The sequence below is a fragment of the Arachis ipaensis genome, chromosome B3, assembly GCF_059453495.1.
Source record: "Arachis ipaensis isolate K30076 ecotype BB chromosome B3, ASM5945349v1, whole genome shotgun sequence".
Lineage (NCBI taxonomy): Eukaryota > Viridiplantae > Streptophyta > Magnoliopsida > Fabales > Fabaceae > Arachis > Arachis ipaensis.
Genome location: NC_142438.1, coordinates 10,615,034 through 10,634,732, shown reverse-complemented (window position 1 = coordinate 10,634,732; position 19,699 = coordinate 10,615,034). Strand labels below are relative to the sequence as shown.

Sequence of the window (19,699 nt, the reverse complement as noted above, 5' to 3'; positions counted from 1 at the left end):
TTTTTAGAATATTAAAATTTGTCTCCTGTTTTATTCTAATCTCGTGCAAGTAGTGTTGAATATCCTTTGGTATGTTCATAGAGAATATATATAATACAGAAAGAAACCGAACTAATGGATTGAACTTGGCATTAGTTAATAATAATAATAATAATAATAATAATAATAATATCTTATGTACTGAGTTGAAACAAAATCTAATAGAGTAAACTAAGAATAAGTAAAATGATTTAAATTCAATAGATAAGTACATTATAAAGGTGAAATTTGCTTAAAATAACAAATAACTTCTATTTGCTTGTAGTAGTTTGAACAAATAACCTCCTTAAGAGTCTTAGACAATTGATTCCAACTTTTTATACAATGTTATTATTATTATTATTATTATTTTGTTATACAAATACACTCATACACTCATTCACTCATTCACATACACTAATCTAGGCATCTAGCTATCAATGCTAAGATTCGAACCACTTGTGGCTTAGTTGGGCTCACGTTCATCTTCAAACTAAAAGATCATTTGAGACAGTACTCCTAGAGACACTCCTCCTATATTTTCAATACACTCTTCTTTGGAAAATTTATAGACAACCCATAATATGTTCTGCATGACAAGATATGTGCAATCCAAAAATCTCAATGTCCATTCCACAATAACTCACCTTTTAGCAAAACTGGGTCCAAACACTTTGTTGGGCTAAGTCCAATAACTGCAAAGTCCGGTTGCCCAATAAAACATATAGACAGAAACACTGCCAATGCTATTTGCCCCAACAATCATAAAACACACCATAAGTAACCCTAACTCCTTTGACCTTTTCTTATCAAATCTCAAGGTAATACCAATAAATAGCATAAAAAAATGTGTATAAAAATTCCACTAACAATGCAGCTTGTGGTTTTGATATCAACATCATTAATTGCACATCCTCTTGATAAAATGTGTTTCAATTTTGGATCGATGACACGCTTTAATTTAGCAAAATGAAACCAATTATTAAATCGGTGTATTGTGCAATTATATATGTTAATGCACATATTATACTAACAACACCCTTTATACGTGCACTAATTTATGTTAGTGTACAATGTATTGGTTCAATTATTGGTTTCATTATACTAAAATGTGTGATAGATCCAATTTTGGAATAAAAGTATTCACTAGGAAGATCTGCAATTGGTGATTTTGATAAAAAAAAAGGACTAGAATCCAAGCCACTAGTTGCATTGCTAGTGGAACTTTCATGCACATTCTTTGTGCTGTTTATTAACATCACCTTAGGATTTGACCAAAAAAAAAAAAAGATTACCAATAGTGTGCGCTGTGATTGCTGGGATATTGGCATTGGTTGTGTTTGTGTCTATATTTGTTACTGGACAACCAAACTATGCAGGTGTTGGACTGAAAGCAAAGTATTTGGACCCAAATTTACTAAAAGGTGGGTTATTGTGGAACCTTTTTTTGCCTGTATAACATTATGGAATGAGATAGTACGAGGAGTCAATGGAATATTTGTATAATGTGTATAATGGAGGTTTAGGGAGTATTAGAGATATAACCATTAGTGTTACCTTTTCTCATTAGCTGACGCTTCTTGGATGAGTGGTATCATGACATGGTATTAGAGCCTTAGATCCGAAAGGTCAAAAGTTCAATTTTTGATGAACCCCAAAATCAGTTTAAACTTTTCGGAAGATGTTTATTAATTTTTGATATATTATAAAAATATTATTTTTATTTAAAATATAATTAAATAAATAAATCACACTTTTATATAAAACAAAAAAATTTTTGGTATCTTCATTTGAGTAACTCCCAAATCATAAATCATCATAATTATGTTATATGATAGGAAAATTTTTATGTATGTCGTCATACCGATTTTTCAATGATTTTTAATCGTTGATCTTAATTATAAAAAATATATATAATATATATAATTAAAATCAACGATTAAAAATTACTGACTGATATGACAATACACTTAAAAATCTTCCTATATGATATATAATGTGACCCCTTCTCAATTCTCTCATTTTTATTTCTTTCTTTCTCATCAATTCAGTTACCCTAATAAAAATTCTCACTACCCAACAGTACTGACACCATTCAATTCAATTACATCACAATAAGTCACAATTTTTTCCCTCTTTTTCTTTTCCTTTAAATTTTAATAATTTCACCTTATTTTTTCTTTCTTTTTTGGTACTATTATTCCTTCCTCTTTGAATAAAATAAAAGAAAGAAAGAAACAAAGAATCACTCACACTATAGGCCTATAGCTATACCTAGCTACCCTTAATCAATGTAGTATTAATAATAGGGTGAGAGACTTGTATTGATTAGGGTTTTCTTTCCACCTTTTTTTTATTATTTTTTTTATTCAAACATTGATAAGCTGTTCCTTTTCATTATTCTGAGTATTACAAGTGGTCTTGTTGAAGATGGAGATATTGAAGGTGACACTGTGGCTGAAGTAATTTTCATATTCTTCTTCACATTTAGTTGGTGATACACTTGCCTTAGTCTTTTATCCCCCTTTTCAGTGTTTCTTGGTGAGCTACATTTTTATGTAATAAATTAATGAGATTATATAATTAATTAATTTCAATCTTTGATAAGAAGAAAAAATATATATTGGCATGCATATTTAAAAAAAATTATTTAATATCAGTAATTTTTAGTATTTTTAATTATTATTCTAACATTATAAAATTAGCTAATTCTTTTTATATGAAAAAAAATTATGTGTAATTCATCATTCTGGATTATTGGTGTATTTTTTTTTAATATGGATTAATTTTTTTTTTAATTTTGAATAACAAATCGGACTTTCAGATTTGGAGAAGTAGAAAAATCTGAGGGTCAGATTTCATAGGGTTACAAATCTGAGGGTCAGATTTGTATATTCAAAAAAATTTAAAATAAAAAAAAACTTAAATATGACACCCTCATATTTGTATTTAAAAAAAAAAGGAAAAATTTAAAACTACAAATCTGACCCTTAAATTTGTGGTTATCAACAAAAAAAAAATTAAAACACCACAAATCTGAGGATCAGATATGTGGTATCCATATAAATAAAAAGAGGCCTGCTACACATACAATTCTTTTTGGCTTACAAGTTGGCACAAGCCCAACAAAAAATACGTATTACACTCCCACATTCAAGAGTAAATAAACGCACGTTATTCAACCACTTCCTGTTTTCAAAGCGCGCTACTCACCATGCATTATAAACGACTCTTCTTCTTCTTCCTCCATGAAAACGAGTTTCTTCCCAAATTTGAAGATAATGAAACTTCAGAAATACACCCAAATGATTACAGAAATACACCCAAAGGATTACAGAAATACACCCAAAGGATTTAAGAAATACACCTAAAATTCGTTGAAGTACACCTTATGCATAATTTAGAACTCTTTCTCTTTCTCCTCCTCATCTTCTGCTGTTTCTTCTTCTTCAAAAACGATTTCAGAACTTGATGTCAAAAAACAATGGAAATTGAGAATAACGAAGAAAGAAAACAGAGAGAAAAGTACGTAAATGAAGAAGGAGAAAGAGAAGACAAGAAACGAAAGAAAAGAAGAAGAAGAGGAAGAAGAACGTGCAGCAAGAAGAAGAAGAAGAATGTGCAGTAAAAACGTGCAGTAACGGTTGAAGAAGGAGAAAGAGAAGGCAAGAAACGAAAGAAAAGAAGAAGAAGAAGAAGAAGAAGAAGAGGAAGAAGAACGTGTAGCAAGAAGAAGAAGAAGGTACAGTGAAAACGTGCAGTAATGGTTGAAGAAGGAGAAAGAGAAGGTAAGAAACGAAAGAAAAGAAGAAAAAGAGGAAGATGAAGAAGAACGTGCGCAAGAAGAAGAAGAAGAAGGGGTACTTGTAAAGACTTGTATAAAAAAACGCTTATACGGAAAAAGTTTCTCAAATAAAAAATACACAAACTTTTCACCTTATTTAAAAATACCACCTTCTACCCCTGTATTAAAAATACAAAGCGTATAAAATTTTTCACTTATGAACAGTATAAGAAAGCCTTAATCTATTAGAATTTGTTTCAACTCAGGATATAAGATATTATTATTATTATATAGTAAATAACTAATAATGCTAGTTTCTTTCTGTATTATATATATTTTCTATGGGAGACCACTTTAATAAAAACACTAAAAATGTCTTTTTTAAAGACGTTCACACATGTCATGTTATTATTGGATATTCTTATTAAAATCGGTTAATAATTTATTTTTTATTATAAACCAGAATAAAATCGGTTTATTATAGTAACAATAATAAATCTAATTGTCTGCATTATAATTATTAGACCCGATTTGATCTGATCGAATTATACCATCTAAACCGAATATCTTTAAATTTTTTGATAAAAAGACAATTATATCCCTGACTTTTTATTTTTCGGACATTTAAATCCCTAAAAATTTAAAAATACAATTAAATCCCTAAAAAAAATTGAATTTATTGTTATTGTTATAAAAAAAAATCGGTTTTATTCAAATTTGTTAAAAAATTCAAAAATAACCGATTCATTAATACGTTATACGTCTAACAATAATGCGACACGTAAATGCTTTTACAAAAAGATATTTTACGCATCTTTATGGGAGCATCCCTTTTCTATGAACATACCAAAGGATATTCAATGCTAATTGTACTAGATTAGAGTAAAATGAGAGACAAATATTTAATATTATAAGATTTTGAGTATGTAACATGTTACTATAAAATCTTATATTTCCGTATAATCTTTTTAGGATCCCGCTAGGGAGACAATGAAATATCTATACAATGGCTACAATGGACTTTTTAATTGGGCCCAATTGAATTTAAAACAGAAAATTAACCCTAATCCTAATATGGCTGTTTACTTTAGCACACCACCATACTTTTGTTATTTCTAATTTTTCCCCAAACCCCAATTCCTTTTGTTTCGCCCTTTCTCTTCACCCACTCAAACCCTTCCAATTGGTAGCAGAGAGCCGTGACGGCGCTAGAAACCTGAGCGCCGCAACCTTGCAAGCAAGCGACCTGTTCGCTTCCCTCCAGCACGGCGCCGTCACTGAACATCCGGCATTCGCGTCGAAGATCAGAACAACTGCCGGGCGAGAAGCAAGCAACCCAGCTGCCGGGCTAGAAGCCGTCGATCAGAACAGCCGCGTCGGAGATCTCACCGCCGAACTAAACATCTTCCGAGTATTCCGCGACCGGGACCCGTTCTCTCTGAGCACAGAAGCAGCCCACCTTCGAGAAATAGCCTCCTGCTATTGAACAGGTCACTGGAAAGACATCCAACATCTTGACCGGAAGGATCCTAACCATCCAAGGTAAGTGGGTGAGGTTGTTCAGTTTCTGATTAGTAATCGCGGTTGCATGTTAGATTGTAGATGGATTTTGTTGATGAAATGCGTGATTAACCCACTTTGATTATTGTGCCCTCTTTGTTTTTTATGTTGCTGATCTCTATCATTTTTTCTCTAGTTTCATAATCAATAAAATGGTGTGCCATATACTAGCCTTGTATCTAGAGAATCCAGCAATATAGAATTATTCGTTAGTGTTTTGGAGATTTTGCTTTTCTTTTTTTAATGTTTTGTGAATTGTAAGTGCTTTGTGATGTGAATAGTTGTGGTTAAATGAGGTCTGATCAAGCATTGCCAAACTGACATAATGTGATGGGAATTTGTTGTGGATTTTGTGTATATATATATATATATATATATATATGTGTGTGTGTGTGTGTGTGTGTGTGCGCGTGGAGTTATGGAATGATATATCAGTCCATTGATTTTTGTTGCTCATGATTCATAGGCGGCACTATATACCAGTACTACTACTTCTTGAGAGTCATTATTTAATCATGTGTGGTGTATATGTTTAGTGTATAGTTGCTCCTTCATATTACCTAAACTTATTTCTATGATCATTTTGTCTGCTAGTGGTCTTATTTATCTATCTATTTGTTTATTTATCTTTTCATATTCATTGGACCTGGGTATTAGATAAAATTAATTTGGCTAACCTTATTACTCACTTTGGATGAATAATCATTGTGTGATCTTATTACATGGCAAATTTGGTAGAATTTTTTCTACAGTGTAAATTTAGCATGACAGAACACTGCTAGATGCTGGTATATTAAATTACACGGCTTGCATTATAAATAAAATTGTCTTCTTTTCTGCAATACAAAAAATTATATATGTATTTCTTTTGTGGCTACCTGAAATTAAGTTTTTTATCCGGGAATCTATAAGTATGTTGGTGTGCTTGATATAATTAATGATCAGTCCATGCATAAATTTAACCAGTTTTATCCATATATGCCACTAGACCAAACATTTAGAGAATGTCTACCACTTCAGTTTGCTTGGAATTTAGTTATCTCTGTATCAGGACTTCACATTTATTAGCTCACTCCTTATATACCATGTTCCTAATTCGGTTATCCTTATTACATGGCGACTTTGGTAGAATTTTTTTTTAATGGAATTCTATTAATTGTGGAACTTTCGTAAAATAAAGACTTTCGTAATTCTAATTATTCGTGATGTACAAAAATACCACGGTAATGATTCTTAACACTAAGTTCCCTGATAAATCTACGCACAGGATTCACTCAGTTCATACCGGATGGAGTTGATGCTAGACATAATTTGTGGCTCACACAATGCATTGGTTCATCAGCTTGTTTCATTATTGAGTGAAACGGTTAAACCTGTTCGTCGCAATGCACCACGGAACAAGAAGAAGGACGTTAGTTCACCATACACTGCACCTAGCACACGGTCATTGATTGAACGTGCGGAGGGATTACCGAAGGGGGCAATGCGCAAAGGCAAGAAGAAGTTGCTTACTTAGTATTAGTTGCAATGAATTGAACTACCACATTATACTGAGTTTACCTACTGCTGAGATGATTAGGGATTTGTTTGTCACATTAGAAAGACTTGATTCCAGGACATCTTTTTTTTTCTATAGTACAATGATTTATTGGTTATTTTACCTAAAAATTATCTATGTTTTTTTATATGTTAAAATCCCGGATTTATCAAAGTTGCTTGGTAAAGTTGCCATACTTGTGCATGTTGAGATATGTGACCACTAACCATCCACTAATATAGCTAAATTGAACATCCAATACCTTACTATAATGAACATCCAGTTTATATTTTAGACAATAGTTAGCTAACAAAATGATAAGTAAATAGAGAATAAAGATTTGAGTTGGGATTATAAAATAAAGAGAAAATTATTAACTGATTATTGGATGAAAAATATTAGTTTATATTTTTTTAATTTATTAAGGACTTATTTTTCAACGCATATATTAAAAATTTTGTTAAAAAGAACGAAAGAATTAATCTATCTCAGAAGAAAAATTATCAAAATTTTTATAATATCAAAATCAAAACATAACAACCAAGTGCAGTACACACGAGTATTAACAGGTAACCATCCATGCTTAGAGTAAAAATGAACATCTGATTACCTATGGAAATGAACATCCACATTAGTTCATTATAAATACGTGTAAACAGTGTCTATAATGAACAACTACGTACCAGAAAACTATACAGTGAGGCATGTAGAAATCGGGTACAACTTTATTAAACTATCTCGTGGATTATAGAATAACCACCCAATATACTCGTTATGTTTTAAGTGTACACGAAATAAAAAAAGTAAAAGGGTTCGTTCTATCTAATGGAAAAAGGGTTCTTGCAATTAATAACATATGGACCTTTGCAACAACTGCCTTAGAATCTTTAAACTAACATGAATCCTATAAACACAGAGATGAGAAAATATACACTATCACAACCTCGTCCAACTAATCCTACTTTTTGTTGAAGGAGCTTAACAAAGACATGAAACCACCGGCTTGTTCGGGAACATTCAGGCCAGAAACAGCACAATGGTTTATATCTTGAAATGTGTACGGACGAACCACCTGCCAAAAAAAAAAAGAAAAGAAAAAGTCCAATAGTTATGTTCTATGATAGTACTATACCAAATAAACATAAAAAGTTGAGATTAAGCCAAACATATACTGGGGGTGAATTCTTTTGTTTTCTCCGTCTTGAATTCTTGAACAAAACCCAGTCTTGCACATCTTTATCAAACTTTACACATCTTTATCTCTAAAAAAATCACCGAAAACACATCAACAGCTACAAATCAAACCATGAGAATTATTTTTTTCATTTCATGTATTATTTAATTAAATTCAACCCTTTAGTTGTTTTTTTTTTTCATTCAATGAAAATTATGTAAAATTATTTCTTTTATTTTGGCTATTATTTAAGGGCCTTAATCTATCTTTAGTGGCTTCTTTTTTCACTCCGTGAAAAAAATTCTTTTCCTGTATATTCAGATACACACACTCTTTTCTTCAGGTGCAGGAAGAAAAATATTAAAATCTTAACATTATTTATTCCTATAAGCATAAAAAACATTAAAATAATATGCAGGAAGCATATGAGCATATAACGTTACAAATATGCAGTGAGCATATAAGCATATCATTACATGATTAAAACACTCATATAAGCATATCATGGTTAGCATGTTGCAAATACAAATAGCAATTCCTTCAATTCAGTAAACAAGTTCAGTCACTGCATCACACTATTGTTATCTATTTTACATACTTGCATGATCATCATGTAGAGATAATATACACACACTGTAGATAAAAATAAATTAATATAAGCATACCCAAAAATTAGATTATGCTATCCCATCATGCATATAGGCACATAAGTCCATAATAGGATGATTAGCAAATGAAGATGCCATTTAACATGATGACAGCATAAATTCACATACAAAAACACGTAAGAAAATATACTTCCTGGATATAATCATATAACCATAAAATGATTACTTAATTTCAGCTAATCCTCAATGCATATAATCATACTATTAAAAATAAAACAAACATAACTTTAATTGCATCTCAACTCATCGATTACAATTGCATGTTTCAATAAGCATACAATCAAAGAACTCATTTATGGCAGAACTAAACGCGAAATAAACATCCATGGCAGAATTTGAGAATCCTAATTGCTCACCTTGTTCGACTTGTGACCGTGCTCTGCGACATCGGCGGCTAAGTTTTCTTGTTCATTTGATAAATTTTCAGAAACTTCAGAGGCAACACAAACTAACGGTTCAACTATATCAACCTCCATTAATGAATTTCGGCTAGGTGATGTGCATAAAGGAGGACCCTCGCTTGCAGCATGTTCTTCTTGCGATTCTGCCATTCTGAAGGAGTGAACACCGGCTGCGTTGTGTGCAGATGAGAGGGCGGCGCTGTCGATCGTAGATGAGAGGGCGGCTGCGTTGGAAAGCTCCTGCATGGGGCAGCCGTGCTGCGTTGTGTGCAGATGAGAGGGCGGCGCTGTCGATCGTAGATGAGAGGGCGGCTGCGTTGGAAAGATCCTGCATGGGGCAGCCGTGTGATCGTTGATGAGATGACGCAGCGTTTTAACCTAATTAGTTGATTAGAATCTATAATTAATAGTAATACTAAATGGTTTTAAATTTCAAATTAGAAATAATACAAAATTAATTGATAACCCATTATTTAATTTAAATTTCATTTAAACTCCCATTGTATGCATTGTACAATAAATCTATTGTTTCCTCATACTTTTCCATCTTTTTATCACTATATTTTGACTAAAAGATAATAATATAATGACATATTATTTATTTATTTACTGTGTACTCATCATTCTATTAAATAGATCATGTATGTTGTGCTTAGAATTTTTTTTAATTATTATGTGTTTCAAAAAATATTATTTCCACAACAAAAATAAAAAGTAGTGATAATTGAAATCTCAACTTGTGTATTTTGGATCAGTTACCTCAACAATCAACAGTAACCTGTAAGTTGAATGTACTTAAATGAAATGCGTAGTATGTATCATGATAGAAATGCATTACTAAATGTATATTATTCATTTACTAATCGGATGACTGAGTTGCAAATATTAAGCACTTGGTGGATGAAATTTAAGAATATAAAAGGTTGAGCTTTTCCAGCAACAATCTCAATTCAATAGTTGAACTTGCATCATGATTGATTAAAAAGAACGCATTACCTCAAGTCCTCAACCTATAGGAAATTAAAAGTAGTTTACGAATGCTTATAAATTCATAAATAAGATGGAAAATTGGTCTTAGCCTTGGCGCCGAGCCAGATGTGCGTGTTGCCAGGGTCATGGATCTGGGCGGCGTTCATGGCCGTTTCCTAACAGATCTCTTTGGCGTGAATGCTTAACAAATTTATTGCGATTAAGGGGGTCATAATCCAAGTCAAAACCATCTCCGTTCCAACTCTCAAACTCTCATAGGTTCTATCATATCTAGCCACCATAGCCACGAAGCAAACAAGCTAAGCCTCCATAGACGGCACCCTACTAGCAACTGCTACAACAAAAACAAATCTCAAATCAATAATTGTGCTTGAGCTGTCAATCTTTTACCACATATATAATGTCCTAGCTTTAAAATATTAAACATGTGTCTCTCATTTTACGAATTCAATGAAAGGTAATGCCATTTGCTTTGAGAGGAAAACTGCTACACATGTACCTTAATAATGTCTTTTTCTTTTTCTGTGTAATGTAGTCAGAAACAATGTGATGTTCTTAAATTCATCGTCGGTGAGCCTAGCTTAGAAGATATACAATACCCAACATATAATAAGCTTAGCTTATATGAATCTTAATCATATCATAAACTTACTCACCTTAATATATAGCTTCTTATTAGTATCACTGGAACTGTGAAATTATTGCCGTTCATATCATAAGCTTACTCATTACATGCTTCCAGGTTCTTTGTTTACCCTACCCTACTACAATTATTCCCTCCAAATTCTACTCTATCTATATTGGTATCAAAACATCCTTTGATTAGATATCGGTAGCAATATAGGTAGCATTCATTTTAATGTTTGTCTCCTTCTCGCACTCCTTTTTTCTTTCTCTATCTCTTTCTCCATGTGAATTTTCTATTATAATATGTTAGAAAATATAGCTATTACATCAATTTCATACTTTATTAAATCGTATAGCATGAAGATGATGTTGCATGTTGCTCTCTTTAGTTTTAACACATTAACAAGAGAGTAATGTTTACCACTTTACCCACATTTAGTAATAATGTTTATTGCTAGAAAAGAAAAACCAAAATCATGTTGAACAAAATGAACCTTGTGGGAGCCAAATAATACAACCAATAAATGTAGCCCATCATATCCTATTCTATCCCCACATTGTTATACTTTATATATCCATCTTTCAATTCTTTAGGATAATGAATAATTAATGACAACAAGATTAATATTGCTTCTGGACCACTTACTTAGATCTCATCAACAAGATTAATGAGTTGCTCTAATATTAACTTTGGTGATTTATTTTTAAAGAAAATGAGAGATGTTAATAGATTATTTTTAAATCAACTCTACTTGTACGTGATTAGAATAAAATGAGAGACACATGTTTAATATTTCAAAGCTGGGACATCATATATGTGATAAAAAAAATTGATTGCTCAAGGACAATAATTTGATTATTTCTACAATAATGTGAACAGCGAATTAACACACACGTGATAGTGATAATAATAAGAGGAATGCTAGGGGGCCAGCAACTTTTGAGATTTATAGCCATCAAATAGCCATCAATGAAGCTTTTAATGGTGTGAGATTAATGTGAGATTTCATCCAATGGCTCACTCTTCTTTGATGGTTACATGCTGGCCAGAATTTGATAAAATTGCTGGCCCCCTAGACTTTTCCTAATAATAATAAGGCATGCAACTATTGAATTGTGTCTCCATATTTGATCAGTCACCAACAAGTAGATTTGATACTTTATATTCACCAAAACATAACAAAGAATATCATGACATGTGACTTAGGCCAAGGTTGTATTCAAATATTTAGGTCTTCAATAATGCAAAGATCATCAATATTCACCAGTAAATAATATATAAAGAGCGTATTAATTATTTTTTAATTCACACTAATTAAATCATAAAATTTAATTTCGAAAACTATATTAACTATGTCAATTGGCCATTATAATACGATAACATTTAAAAAAGCAGAATTTATATAAATTTTAGCTATTTTTTTTTATTATCAAACATTTTTGTTATTATGGTGATATTTAATTATCACTATACTAAAAGTTGTGAGACAAAAATTCACTTAAATACTAACATGAGTCGCATTATTTTAAAGTAGAGATCTTAATCATTTTTAAATCAAATTGACTTGTCCACCAGTTTTAGAACCAAAAATAAAAATTACATTTAACTATTGTTACGTACTTTAACTTGAGCTTATATTTAATAAATGTCGTTCATATATAGTAGGAGCCTTTAGCTACTTAACAAATTTATTTAAGATTATAAATAGTATAAACAAGTTTAGATTTTTTGAAAAGTGATCGTCACTTCTATAGAATAATTCGCTAGAAATTAGCAAAACGTGATAATTTTATTTCTACAATTGATAAAGTTTTGCTATCCTATAAATATATCATATAGGTATCGAAAAAAATTTATAATGAAAAGATGAATCATCATAATCATCGCAACAGTAAATGTCTACGAAATATCCAAATTTGTCTACCTAGAAACTGAATATCTTATGAATTTTCGGTAATACTAAGAAGAAAAAAAGAATTTATTTTATTTAGCATTTATTAATTATGACAATAATAAATAAATATTAAATAAGACAAATTATAATTCTTTTTTACTAATTTTCTTTTTGGTTATCAAATATTTTCATAAATTTTAGTCTTTTCAAGTTTTCATCCTGAGAGTAGAAGGCCTTTAAATCCTTATATAAGATTAGGGTCCATCTAGTGTACAGATGCATTTTGGTACAGATTTACAGATTTTTGTTTTTATTTGGTTTAAAAGCGTATCACTAAAAGTGTTGCTTAAAGAGAAAGTGTTACCCTTAATCGTTAACTTGGCTCTGATACCAATTTTTACCATTTCTACTATATGATACCAATTTTTTACTAGTCCTTGTAATTTCATTTTTATAGTTTTCAATCTTGTTTTAGTTTATAATATTCTTTTTTGCATGGATTATTGTATATAAAATCTTTTATCTGTTTGTCTTTTTCTTTAATATAATTTCTCAAATCCTCAAAAACTTCTTTTATTTCTACACTTTCTGTTGTTTCTAAATACCTTCTTAATTTTTCGACTTCATTTTCCATTTTTTCTTTCAATAGCTTTAGTTCTTTTAAGTCATAATATGGTTTTCCAGGCATTTATAAATTTTTTAAATTTAATTCCAACTTGTTTATATTTATTCTTATTTCTATCCTTTTTATTATAAGGTCATCAATTTTGATCTGAAGGTTATTTAATTCCCTTTTATACTCTTTTATTTTACTTTTTAATTTTTCCGCCCTTTTTCTTTTTATTTTATTTTCTAGTTTTTCAATCTTTTTATGCTTCATTATTTATTTTAGAATTTCTGCAAATTCTATCATCACTTTTTTCTAGAGATTCTATTAATTTTTCTAATTCTTCAACTTCTCTTTTTAACTTGTCATAGATTATTTTTAGAGCTTTAAATGCTCTTTGATTTATTTCAGAGAACTGCAAATAATTCAAACGATTTTCTCTTTCAAAGAGCTCTTGTTTCTTATCTTGATAAGTTACATATATTTCTTCTTTATTTATTGTCATAATTTAGTATTTAGGGTTTCATTTAATTTTTCGACCTTTTTTGTTAATTCTTTTATTTCAGAATCTTCTTCTTTAATCTTTAACTTAGATAAACTTAAGGGACTATTAATTTTAGATTCTCTTATTTGAAAATTTGATGAAACCAATTTTCCTGATGGTTCTTTTAGTAATAGAACTGAATTTTCAATAGCTTTATATTTTGGTATTTCTGTTTTTACAATTTTCTGAAATAATTCATCGACATAAATTCTTTCTCTGTTTTTAAATATTATACTATGATGGCTATTTGTTAAAGCATAATTTATTGCATATGTAATTGAAAATGGTTCATCATCTTGTTCCATTAGATTCTTTCTATGAAATTTATAAGCCAAACTTACAGATCTTCCAAGATTTTCAGTTGATAAAGGTATAGCATAACCAAGATGGGCATTAAATTTAACATTTATGTTTGCCAAATTTCCATGAACAATTCCAATTATTTGATCTATTGGGTCATCAGTAATTTTTTTGTCACAGATTGCTAAACTTATTGGTGAATTAATTCCTTTCATATATGTAGATTTAATTAAGACTTGTATAGTACTAATATGAATCCATCCAATTTTAGATCTTTTTTGTTGATCCTTAATTTTCTCAATCTGTTTACTCAATTCTTCATTATTTATCAAAGCTATTTCAAGTTCTCCATTGGCAGATTTTATTTTTATAGGAGCTTCAAGTTGAATTTTTCCATAGTATATTATATTTTTTCTGTTAAAAACTTCTTTTAAAAGATTTTGTTTATTAAAATTTTCATTTGATTTGAGATTTAATTCTGTTTTTAGAACAGCCTGCTTTTCATTATCTAATAAAGCAGTTAATCTATAATAATCAGATTCTTCTGTTAATTCTAAACTTTCTAAATAATTCATAATTGAAAGACTAGAATGAAGATATACCTTTCTGGAGAAAAACTTCCTTTATTCAGTATATTTTACATAAGGGGTTTTTATCTCCAGAGGGGAGATTGTAGATACTAACTCCAGAGGGGAGTTTAGAACTATTTTTCCCTAAGGGGATTCTTCCTCAGACTATAGAATCGCCTCGGCAGCTTCCTCTTTGCTTTCCTAGCATATGAGTACTCTTAGCCTCCTGCTTCCTATTGTCTGATGCCTTCTACAATTGCCTAAGCAACCTATTTATAATGGTTGGGTCTGATGGACAATTCCCATCCTTACCCTTCTTATGACGTCATTGCTTACGTCATTGTTTATTATCTTGCACCAGCTACATTGTTGGTGCTCTATGACCTAAGCGCTTACGTCACTATGCAATAATGTTGAGAGATGCTTCGGATGTACTGTCTTCCTCTTTCATTATGTGACCTTCAGATGCGTTGTCTTCTTCCTTTATCATGTGGGTTGATTCCGTTTTATTATTGCTTTCTTCAGATAACTCTGAGACGCATAGCTGGCATTTGTGGTCTTCTCTGTCTTTTATCAAATAGCAGAGATTCCTCTTTATCCCTTCAGGGAGCTTTTCTAAGAGTCCAGATAAGTTGTAGAATGCTGATTCAAATTCCACTAAGAGTCTCATCTCTCTTTCTTCAATTTCATTCCTTTTACTAGACACAAGCAAAGTATTTCTGCTTTTATAATTAATTCTTGTGTGAGATTCCCTTGTTATCTTTTGAGTTCTTTCGAAGACCCTTGCTAGTGTGCTGGCTAGCCTTCCTTCATGACTGTAGATTGTTAAATCTTGAACTTGATCAATTGGTTGAAAATTTCCTGGGAAGACGGACATGAATATTACTTGGTGTGCTGGAACCAAGCATTCTTCTTCTTCATTAAAAATAGGTTGACTGTTCGTAAATTTTAGGGATATATCCCTTGGATTTACGTTGTCAATCATATTTTTAAATCTCTTCACTGCATCAACGAATCCTGCAGGAAACTCACTAATAATTTTTAAATCATTAAAAATTAAGATTGTATCAATTAATCCATACTGAAAAAACTGATAGGTGTCAGATGGGGAAGCATCTGGAAATATAACCAGCTTTGTTAGCTGTTCTTTGGCAACAGGATAATATCCCAAAATTGCCCTTTTTTCTTCAGTCCAATTCAGGACTATGTTAAGAGTTTCTCTGAGATTAGATCTACAGACCCTTTTCTTTTCCTTGATTTCAGCCCTTGTAGGAATGTTTCTTATTATCCCTGTTCTCTGGGTTTGAATTGGAGCTTTATCTGCTCTTTTTAGGGTTTGCTCTGGATGAAGAGCTTCATATTCCTTGAAGGATTTCTTTGCCTCTTCCAGTGCTAGGAATCCTCCTTTATGAATTATCTTTGACTGGTGTGTGAATGGTGCTGCTTTTTCCCAGGCATCATATACTCCTTTCATGGGGCCATTATAAATTACATAATATTTTTTATCTTGGGTGGATTTTTTGATAATTTCAGCAATTGTTTTATTTTCTGGAATTTTTTCTTCACCTGATTTGTCCACCACGCTTAGCTGGCTGAGCTCTGATGGTTTTGGTTGTTGTGTTGATTTCATTGCTTCGATGGCCTTCTTGAGGGATTGGATCTGTGTCCTTATTTGCTGACAATGCTTGCATTTTTCGAGTTCTTGTTCGTATTTCTGAATTTCTTGATCTAATGCGTTGTAGACGAACTCCATTCTCTTGTTAATGTATCTGCAATAACATTTTTGTCACCTTTAATATATTCAATTTTTATTGGATATTGTAACAAAAATAATTGCCATCTTACCAATCGTCCATGATTATAATCAACTTTTAAATTATATCGTATGAAACCTGTTAGGTAACTTGAATCTGTCCTTAATGTAAATTCTCTGGGTAGTAAATCAATTTTCCATTTCTTAAGAGATTTAATTGCTGCTAGAGTTTCCTTTTCATGAGTAGTATATCTCTGTTCTGTTGGAGTAAAAGTCCCTGAAATATACCTGCAAAGTAATTCCTTTGGGGAATATTTAGAATCTAGTGATTCTTTTTCTTGTTCCAAACTTTTTATAGCCTTCTTAGCTTTTAGACATCCTGACCAGGTTATGTCTGAAGCATCTGTTTCTACTATTAAGTAGTCATTTTCTTCTGGAATATAAAGTTCTGGAAGTTTTTCACATAATTCTTTAATCCTTTGAATTTGCATACTATCTTTTTCATCCCATTTCCATTCTTTTTTAGTACTTATTTTTGGAAATAAGCTTTTAGTGTATTCTGTTATATTCTTTAAAAATCCTTGATCAGAAATATAATTTATACACCCTAAAAATCTTTGTAATTGTTTTCTATCTTCTATTTTATTAGGAAATAAATTTACCTTTTCTAGGACATTTGGCTGTAGTTTTAGCTTTCCTTGAGTGGATAGAATTAATCCAAGAAACTCTATTTCTTGTTTTGCTATTCTTGCTTTCTTTTTGCTAAGAACTAATCCTTTATCTTTACATCTTTCTAAAACTATTAATAATTTCTGAAGATGATCTTCTTTATCCTGTTTTGTAAAAATTAGTATATCATCAATGTACACTAAAACAAATTCATTTAACTCTTTTAGATTTTCTTCCATAAATCTTTGATAAATACCTGGGGCTTGTTTTAACCCGAATGGTAATACATTCCATTCATAGAGCAATACACTTGTTGATTCTTTTGTTGGGCAAGTAAAAGCAGTTAATTTCTTTGTTTCTTCGTCTAAACGAAGTTGCCAATATCCTGATTTTGCATCAAGAGATGAAAACCAAGTTGCTCCTTTGATTTTTTCTAAAATAGAATCTTTTCTTGGAAGTTTATGAGCATCACCAATAGTTGCTTCATTCATCTTCTTATAGTTAATAACCATTCTTCGTTTTCCCCTTTTAATTTCATTATTGTTTTCGACATAAAAGGCTGGAGCCGCATGAGGACTTTTACTTAATCTTATAATTCCTTTTTCCAAAAGATCTTTACATTCTAATGAAAACTCTTCTCTATCTCTTGTGGAATAAGGAATTTTATTTGGAACATTTATCTCTTTTGTAGGATCTTTTAATTTAATACTTACTAATTCATTATTTGTATTTTTAATATCTAAAGGATTTTCAGCACAGATTTCATCCAAAAATTCTTCTATCTTTATTTCAAGATTATTTTTTGGGATGTTTATCTGAAAGTATAAATTTAAATAACATGTCTCTAATATAGAAAATATTTTAAATTTTAAGATCTTATCTATAGTAGTAGTTGGTATTTTTATACGTTTTGATTTTTGATTTATTGAAGAATCGTGTGGAGCTTTTAAAACTATATATGTTAATTCTTGAATGAATGGATGATATAACTTTAAAAAATTATTTCCTATGATAAAATCCATTCCAGAGTCTAACATATATATAGATGGAACAATGAACCTATAATTTTGAATAAAAATTTCAACCATCTCTGCTTTTTGGTTAATTTTATGTATTGATTTGTCAGCTATTCTAACTCTTAATGGTTTCTTTAATTTTTTCCAATCAAGTTTTATGTTTGAACTAGCAAAGCATTGTGTTGCTCCAGAATCTATAAAAGCATTTATAAACTTTTCTGTTATTTTTATAGTAATAAATGTAGCATTATTACTCAGTCTCTGAGTCTGTTTCCGAGACATATTCAAAAATATAGTCTAAGTTATCATCAGATTCTTCTAATGGTTCCATAAAACAGGACTTAGCAATTTCTATTTGTTTAGTAAGATCCTTTTTATCCTTCTTTTTCGGACATTCATTTGCATAGTGTCCTTCTTCTTGGCAATACCAACACTTACAATTTTCTTTTTTATTCGGGCAATAATCACTTTTTTGTCTTTTGTTTTTATTGTTATTTCTTTTTCTAAAATACCTCTTTTTTCTCCAGTTTGGATAGTATTTCCTTTTTCTAAATTGATATTTTCTTTTTCTTTGAAAATTTTTATTAAGACCATATTTTTGAGGTATCTCTTCATTATCCTGACAGCAAATTCTAATTATATTTGCAAATCTTTTTTGAGTTGCTTCTTGCATACAACGTTCTTTTATTTCCTCTCTTATTGCAGAGGTTGCTCCACCAAAATTATTTTCAATTGTTCCTCTATTTATTTCTCTTATAAATCTTCCCATAATAAATTCATTAGCAGGATATGGAAGTTTTGTTATATACATACTAAGATAATGATTTTTATCTTCTTCTTTTAATTTGTAATAATGTATTCTATATTCACATATATAAGACTCCACATTACATAGATCATATATCTGAATGTTAGCTAAATGATTTTTTGCTTCTTGATATTTTTTATTATAGACTTCTTGTTTATGATCTATAATATTTTTTCCAAAAAATTCTTTATATAGAATCATCATTATATATAATATCTTATCATAAGCTGTTGTTTTTGTTGCTAATTCTTCTATTATTTGGTTTTCTATTGATGTCATATAATCTCTTATAGCTCCTTTAGTATGAAACCCTATATAATTCCAAATATCTCTTCCAGATAATTCATTAAGCTTTGGATTAGTAAAGGCTTCTAATAAGAAGGAATTCAACCAGTTTTCGAAAATTTCTTTTTCATTCTTTTTACAGTCTAAATCGAGCATTCTTTCTCCTTCCATTTCCTGGATTTTAGGAACGTATTTTGATGGTGTTTTTGTATATTTTGAATCTTTATTTATAAATCCTTTTTTAAAAGCATAATTATCAAAACCTGTTTCCCATTTAAATTGAGATTGATTATCCCTAGATGTTCCAGCTTCATTTTTTACTTGTATTGGAATTGCTGGTTCTTCGTCACTTGAATAATCTAGGATGTGTTCTTCATTTTCTATATTTTCAGAATTTACTAATTCTTCTTCTATTTGAAATCCCTATTCCATAATATTATTTTCTTGAGCCATTTTTAATTGTTTAAAAAGCATTGTAACTTCTTCTAATTTTT

At 30.4% G+C, this 19,699-nt stretch overlaps 1 protein-coding gene and 1 pseudogene across 1 annotated transcript; both read right to left on the bottom strand.

Moving 5' to 3' along the window:
* Positions 1-552: 552 nt before the first annotated feature.
* Positions 553-1,616, bottom strand: LOC148569825 (uncharacterized; annotated as a pseudogene).
* Positions 1,617-15,074: 13,458 nt separating this feature from the next.
* LOC148569824 (uncharacterized) lies at positions 15,075-16,442 on the bottom strand. The gene has a single exon (XM_088510204.1). The coding sequence runs from the start codon at positions 16,425-16,427 to the stop codon at positions 15,075-15,077; it is 1,353 nt and encodes a 450-aa protein (XP_088366330.1). The 5' UTR covers positions 16,428-16,442.
* Between the last annotated feature and the right edge of the window lie 3,257 nt (positions 16,443-19,699).

Excerpts from the sequence above, each read along its gene's own strand:
- LOC148569824 (XM_088510204.1), bottom strand. The coding sequence starts at position 16,427 with ATGGAGTTCGTCTACAACGCATTAGATCAAGAAATTCAGAAATACGAA.